The sequence below is a fragment of the Sorghum bicolor genome, chromosome 8 (genome assembly GCF_000003195.3).
Source record: "Sorghum bicolor cultivar BTx623 chromosome 8, Sorghum_bicolor_NCBIv3, whole genome shotgun sequence".
Taxonomy (NCBI): domain Eukaryota; kingdom Viridiplantae; phylum Streptophyta; class Magnoliopsida; order Poales; family Poaceae; genus Sorghum; species Sorghum bicolor.
The window spans coordinates 51,024,795-51,032,980 of NC_012877.2; the positions used below are offsets into that span (position 1 = coordinate 51,024,795).

Here is an 8,186-nt window from a genome sequence, read left to right on the forward strand (position 1 = left end):
CAATCAGTGGGGACCATACCTAGCACTACTGCAAAGACCGTTTCTCTCTTTCGATTCTCCACCGGGGATAATAACGCAGGGGAGTCGTGATCGCCGAGCTCGCTAAGACGATGGATCTGCGTTTGGTCCTTGTCAGTTGCTAGTACGTGTGAGATCTCCACCTCCAGATAACGCAGGAGAGTCGTGATCGCCGAGCTAAGATTAATAAGATGGATCTGCGTTTGGTCCCTATCAGTTTGATAGAGTGTGAGATCAGTTGACAGCAGGACCATTCCTCCACTGAGCAAAGCGATAGCACCGGGACAGTTGATTGTGGTCTTTTCAGTTCCACTTTGTGTGTGTGTGGAGGTGCTGGACACGGTTGATCTACTTCATTTTGGCTGAGACGACGATTTCTAGTTGAAAATTGCAACTCTCTGATATCAACGTTAGTAAACCATTTTGCAACTTTTATTGCCAACCATTTTTGTATTATCTATATGTCCTACCAATGAATATTAATGGGTCTTAAAGGTTTAATATATACTTCTGCAAGATTTTATATATATATATATATATATATATATATATATATATATATGCGCCATACATGCATGTACACACATATTTGTCATTTTTATTCATTGCTTCATATCATCAGCAACATGACGTCCGGGTAGCAGTAACAACATAATTAACACAGACTACATGCATCTTCTCCCCAGCTAGCTATTAATTAGCTATGGCTGCAAGTGAGGTCTAACAAGGGACTTAATTTTATTGGTTGCATATATACTCCGATCCTACATTAATTAATTGGATCAGACCTGCTTCTGCACGTCCTTGAGATTCGTGGTGAGGTTGAGCGACAACCCCAGCTTGACGACGCTGTAGATGCGCTTGAACTCTCCGAACGTCATGGTGCGGTACGCCGGCGGGTTGTCGTCGCTGAGGAACTCTGCGGCGGGGCCGATGAGGCAGTCCGTGGTCGGCATGATGAACGTGGCCACCGTCGTCCTCGCCACCCCCAGGTTCGTCATCACCCGGTGCTCGATGCTCTTCAGCGTCCCATTCGTCACAACCTGCATGATATGGATATATACGGATGCATGCGTGCGTCAGATAGAATCATCATCAAAGTAAAAAAAAAAAAGGAAAAATCTGGATCTGAATCGGAATCTGAATCATGAAGCAACAACACCATACCACTACCAGTAGAAAATTAATAAATTAACAAATATACCTCAAGTTGGCATCCGAAGTTGACGACGAAGGCGCCGGCGACGGGGTCAACCTTGATCCAGTCGCCATTGTAGGAGACCTCGAGGCCACGGACCATGCTGGGGAGGAGCAAGGTGAGGAGGTTGCGGTCGCAGTGCGGCGGGAGGCCGAGCGTGGCGGTCGGGTCGGGGCAGGGCGGGTAGTGGTTGACGTGGAGCACGACGTCGCCGCCGCTGATGTCGCCGTCGAGGTAGTCCGGGCGGAGGCCCAGGCCCTCGCAGAGGAGGCGGAGGATGTGCATCCCGAGCCCGCGCGTCTGCGCCGTGAACCGCTCGACGACCTCCCGGAGCCTGGCCGGCTTGTCGGGCCAGCCGCGGGGGCTGTCGCCGACGTCCGGGAAGGAGCAGGCGAGGCGGAGGCAGTCGCGCCAGTACTTCTCGGCGCCCGTGTCGAACATGGTGCTGGAGTAGATCCGCGTCGCCTTCCCCGTGTCCTCGGAGTAGAGCCCGGCCTTGTCCTCCGCCGGCAGCGCGAAGAACTCCTGGCACACCGCCTCCATGTCCCGCATCGCCTCCAGGGACACGCCGTGGTTCACCACCTGCACTGCACCACCGAGCTTATAGATAGATAAAGAGCATGGAAACACACTACACAATATATAGCTAGTAATAAAGGAGCTAGCTAGCTAGATCCATGCCTGGAAGAAGCCGATCTCCTTGCCGGCATGGAGGATGGCGCGCCGGACCTCGTCGCGGCCGAGGGACAGGTCGATGATGGGCAGGGAGACCGCGCCGGAGGTGGACTTGGCCTGCGGGAGCTTGTCGGACGGGAAGATGAAGCACTCCGGGAGCGTCGCGTGGACGGGGGCTGCGTGGAGCATCTTCTCCATCGGCGAATCCGAGGAGGAGGTGGCGGGGCGTGAGCGGTGGGTGGTGGGTGGAGTGGGGTGCAGTGGAGCTGCTCTCTACTAGTATAGCGCGCAGGTACGTGTGCAAGCTGATTCTACTAGTACTGGTAGTAGTAGTAGTGTACTTTGGTCGTGTGCTCCGTAGGATGAAAACGGATCGAATACGGACAGATATCATTGATATTATATTTATTTTCATATTTCTATTTAAATTCGGATTCGAATACGGATAATATCAATTATGTCAGATAAGATATGATTAGATCTCGACATCATAAATATATGATTTAGGCCTTGTTTAGATCTGAAATTTTTTTGGATTTCGTTATTGTAGCACTTTCGTTTGTTTGTGGTAAATATTGTCCAATCATAGACTAACTAAGGTCAAAAGATTTGTCTCGCGATTTACAGGCAAACTGTATGATTAGTTTTAGTTTTTGTCTATATTTAATACTTCATGCATGTGTCGCAAAATTCGATGTGACAGAGAATCTTGAAAACTTTTTTGGTTTTGGGGTGAACTAAACAAGGCCTTAAGTATTCGGATATGGATAAGGTATCGGATGTTAGATATTCAGACTCGGATATGAACAGATCTGAACTTCTCTAAACGAATTCGATCTCAAATACGATCAGAAAATATTCGTACCGTTTTCATTCATAGCTCTCGGGATATATTTCGTTTAAATTTATTTAGTTAGTTTCATGAAACTGAAGATAATTCAATCGCGAGAGCAAGAGAGAAAAAGTCACATGCAACTATGGTACGTACTACGAGTCTACTAATCTGAAAAAATTTCGGATTTGGCTACCGTAGTACTTTCATTTTTATTTAGTAAATATTGTCTAATCATGAACTAACTAGGATTAAAAGATTCGTCTCGCGATTTACAGACAAACTATGTAATTAATTTTTGTTTTCATCTATATTTAATGCTTCATACATGTACCGCAAAATTTAATGTGACGGAAAATCTTAAAAACGTTTTGGATTTTGGAGTGAACTAAACAAGGCCTACTACACTACTAGGAGTACGTATGGTTGGGCAGATTGCGTGCCCTAGTTTTTGTCGGGCTCGTTGTCCAGTCGCCCTCGTCGATTTGGACTCGTGAATCGTGATTGTTACGTGGAGGCATGTGCTGCAGCGGACAGGCTGCCGCCCCCATTGGACACTGCTATGCGGTCGGACAACTTGGAATGCGAATGAACGCTAGCCACGTGACGTGATTGGCCCACTACACTGCGGTGTTGGACTTATTCAGCGTTTTGAGTTCCATACAATTTTCATCTTTTCTGGTGAAAAAAAGAAAAGTTATACTCTCTACATCCAAAAAAAAATCAATCTGTAGAGTTATCCTAAGTCAACTTTTTTAAGCTTTGACTAAATTTTGTTAAAAAATACTAAAATTTACAGTATCAAGTTAGTATCATTAGATTCATCCTAAAATATATTTTCATATGATACATATTTTATATCATAAATATTGTTACCCTTTTATATAAAGTTAGTTAAACTTTAAAAATTTAAATGACATAGATTTAGGTCTTGTTTACTTCCACCAAAAATCCAAAATTTTTTAAGATTCCCTGTCACATCGAATCTTTAGACACATGCATGGAGTATTAAATATATATATAAAAATAAAAACTAATTGCACAGTTTAGTTTAAGACCCAACTCCAATAGAAAAAACAGACCAAGTCCTTATTTTACATGGGACCCATCTGTTATTGACAAATCATACATCAACTCCACATTTATAATTCTTATCTTAATTTATAGGTGGGGAGAGGAAAGTGGATGGGACCCACTGGATAGAGAGGTTGAGGGGCTGAAACTATAATTTGAGAGGGCATGAAAAATGGGAGCCCAAAAAGGAGGTGGGTTGGAGTTGATTTTTTTGAAGAGGTGGGCTGGAGTTGCTATGATGGAGCCACAAGCGGTGGGGAAGGTGTTAGCGGATCAGCTAATCACGTAGGAAACCCTTGAGAGGGTCTTTGGAAAAGGTGTGGTATATAATCAAAGGGGCCACATGCAATTATCTGGAGGAGAACCATTTCCTTTTCACCTTTCTGCAGCCTTCGGGGAAGAGGAGGGAGTTGGAGGATGAGCCATGGCTATGGATGATTTCAAAAGAATTGGTGGTTATGGTGCATTTTAATGAAACCAAAACTTTGGAGGAGATGGATTTCAAATCATGTGCCAATCTGGGGTACAGGTGTCCAACCTACCCCTTGGAATGCTGGATCAGGACACAGGACCAACTTTGAGGGAGAAGATTGGAATTTTTAGGGAGGTAGATATTCGGGATGATGGTTTGGCGGTGGGTAGGGTTTTGAGGATCAAAGTGGTGATCGATATACTGGGGCGAAGTCACCTTAAAACTAACCCTGGTGCACACTCTATCAAACATAAAGAAATGTATAAAAATTAAAAGAAAATATATGAAAAATTTAAGGCATGTATTAACAAACTATTATTTTACCATGATGCACGTGCACCAGGGAAAGCCAACATGGCTTCGCCCCTGTATACATAAACCTCTTATGTGAGGCATTATGGTGAAGGTCGACATTGATGAGAAGGAGAAATGGCACCCATTTGCATGAGTTTCTACCAGATTTATGCTACACTTGTGCCTGCATTGGCCATGTGGATAAGTATACTGAAAACTCTAGTTGGCTGTTGATGGTAGTTAACACTTATCATAATACCGTCAATATAACTTATATAAATGAAAGAATATGATCACCAATATAATAAAGGTCTAGGTATTTAAATTAATAAATTTCATAAGCTTTGGTGAATCTATATTTTTAGGAGGATTTATTCAAGAAACAGGCAAAGTGGGCCCATTCGTCAGAGCAAATCATGATTATCTAGCCTGCCATCACCCGTCGTGCCGCATGTAGGACTAGGGACACAAACTACCACAGTCACTATATCTAGGCGCAGGCGACCTCCTCCTCACTCGATCCGGACGCAACTAGCCTCCTCCACACTACATCCAGAGCATGCACATCCATTTCCCGGCCAAATCCAGAACCCTAGGAGAAAGAGAGAGTGGGGGAGAGAAGAGTCGATCTAGTTACCTATGTTGAAGAGCGGATCAAAGCCGGCTTCCTCTACGCCCGCCGGATCTAGTGGAGCTCGCCGCCATTGTCGGATCCTCCAGGCCATTGCCGGATCAATTGGGGAGAAAGAGGGAGCTCGCAGCCAATGAAGGATCCATGCCCGCCCTATCCAGTTGAGCTGTTGCCGGGTGTGCGAGTTGGTGGCCATATAGGGCCACCGTCGCTGCTATTGTCGGACGCGCGAGCGGGTGGCCGCACTGGGCCACCACACCACCGCTGTTGTCGGGCGCATGAGCCGGTGGCCACGCTAGGCCGCCACGCCACGGCCACCATCACTGCATGAGTGGAGGTAGAGAAGACAGAGCTTTACAGTAGAGGAAGAGGAAGGGTGGCGCTCCTGTGTGTGGTGAGAGAGATGAGGAGGCATGGAGAGGGAGGCTAATAAGGGGAGGAAAAACGAGTGAGTGCGGTGGAGTTCCAAACCCTAACTCCCTATGATATTTGTTGGGCCGATTTTTTGAGGACCCCTCCAAATATAGACCTTTTTTGCCTTGGTAAATTGATTTTAGGGGCAGTTATTTTTTGATCGCCTCTATAAATTTATTTACATAGACACGAAATTTTAAATGCCTCTGTAAATAAAATTGACCACCTTCGTTAATCGTCAGACATTTTAGGAGGTGGTTGAATTTTGTGACCCTCCAGATTAATAAAAGTGCCCCACCTTGGATTTGCAATTGTGTAGTAGTGTTGGGATAATCATACATCATACATCCAAACATGTTAAGCCAATTTCGCGAAGTAGTCTAAATTGAAGAATGGACTTCACCATCATGTTTCCCTCATCAACCGAAGAACATATATATGGATCATCTAATTTTGAGTCTAGATGAAAAAAAAGTCTGCATTGATTACAAGTTTAAGTTGAAAGTAGCAAAACAGGCTTAACCACTAAAAAATAGTCTTAGTTATGAATATGAAATAAATATTAAAGGCATAAGAAAAGGTCCCACGCAACTATATATACTTAGGCACTATTTGGTTCATAGAATTAATAATTACTTGACTATTTTTTAGTATCTAATCTAAGTATCTAAATAGACAGACTAATTCCTAGTCCACTAGTTATAGACTAATTGTGAGTTTACTATTCACTCATAGAAGTTAACAGGATTAGTTATTAGTTCTAGTCCATCCAAACAGCCCTCGTAGGATGGACAGATTGCGTGCCTACTTTGTCGCTTGTTGTTCAGTCCCACTCAATTTGGATTCGTTATCGTTGTATGGACTCATGTGTTGGTGGCTTTGGTGCAGACAGGTCGCCTTCCCTGCATTGGACTTGGACCCGGCTCCTGATATACAAAACGCGAATGCATGCACGCCAGCCACGCCACGTGATGGGTCCACTACGCCGGGGATGCTGGATTTATTTTACAGCAACTCCATGAGTATACAATGCATGATTTTTATAAACTAATATATACATAATAAATGAAATGCGGTCGGTAATAGAGTTTCTAGTACATCTGGCTTTCTATTTACTCCCTCCATACCAAATTATAAGTCATTTTAAAAATTTTATAGAGTCAAAACATTTCAAATTTGACTAAAATTATAGAAAAAAATACAAAATTTTCTAGTATCAAATAGATATAGAAATATAATTAATAAAGAACCTAATGATACTTTTGTTAAAATTATAGATGTTATTATCTTACTATATAAATTTAGTCAAACTTTAAGATACTTTGACTATTTAAAATTCTTAGAATAACTTATAATTTAGGATTGAAGGAGTACTAATTTTCTTTTCAAGTAGCTGCAGGGTGATGTCGCACGCACGACGCGTCTTCTCATTCCCATTTTGAGCAGGCGCAGGAACAAACGCGAGATATGGTCTGCTCGCAAAAACAAAAGTGCCACGTATGGACCATGGACGACGATTGAGCCTGCATTTCAGGCCTTGTTTAGTTAGCAAAAATTTAGGTTTTTGGCTACTGTAGCACTTTCGTTTTTATTTGACAAACATTGTCCAATTATAGAATAACTAGGCTCAAAAGATTCATCTCACAAATTACAGCTAAACTGTGCAATTAGTTTTTATTTTTGTCTATATTTAAAGCTCCATGCATACGACTAAAGATTCGATGTGACGGGAAATCTTAAAATTTTTTGTGAACTAAACAAGGCCTCAGTGGGGAGGCATCGGGGTTAAAGGCAGCATGGGGTCCACGTCTACTTATTAAAGAAAATACAACACTGATGATGCGTCTCCGAGATGGCCTCCGCGAAACCGCTTTCGTAAAGGTTGGCGAAAACCAACGGTGATGAGTAATACGTAGTAGCGTGGGTTGGAAGAGCTTGAGGTAGAAGAAACGATAAAAATGTTTAATATATTGGTTTTTGATCGATTGATAGGATGATCTCTCAATCAGTTAATCAGTTATGAATTTATGATCCTCTTGTAAGAGAAGAGTCTTATTAGCGTAAAGTTTCTCACAAGATCATATTGAAGGAGACTCTGAACATGAAAACCTAGAAATAGCCCTGGGCTACCAAAACCGGCTCAGGGACTGGGTTGGTTTTTTTTTACAATAAACAACTTTATTATTAATAGCGTTACAGAGTTCAAAGCAACAGAGAAAAGTGCTTCTCAAAGAGAGCACTGAACATGTGCTGCATATTAGAGCAGGTACAAATTAAAACAGTAGGAGAAGAGGATTGCGATTGAAAAAAACTTTGCCTAGCTAATGCATCAGCCGTATAATTTTGAGCTCTCTGAATCTTAAAGACCCTATTTTCTGAAGTGGTAGAGAAAATGGTAAAGGTTTGAGCGTAGTATTTGATTCTCCAGTTAGGTGGATCAGCTTGATCAGGGCCATTAAGGAAGTGCACCAATTCTTGGTTATCTGAGAGAAAGGAAACCTGCTGCAAACGAATAGTTGTTGCGAGGGCTAGCGCCGCAGCTTCAGCCATCAGCACAGATGTGGTTGCCTTCATAATC

At 43.1% G+C, this 8,186-nt stretch overlaps 1 protein-coding gene across 1 annotated transcript; it reads right to left on the bottom strand.

The window, feature by feature from the left end:
* Nucleotides 597–2,195, bottom strand: LOC8064596 (2'-deoxymugineic-acid 2'-dioxygenase). Its single transcript, XM_021466227.1, has 3 exons — nt 1,898–2,195; nt 1,223–1,798; nt 597–1,061 (listed from the first exon to the last, which is right to left on the bottom strand). The coding sequence occupies exons 1-3, from the start codon at nt 2,087–2,089 to the stop codon at nt 801–803; spliced, it is 1,029 nt and encodes a 342-aa protein (XP_021321902.1). The 5' UTR covers nt 2,090–2,195; the 3' UTR covers nt 597–800.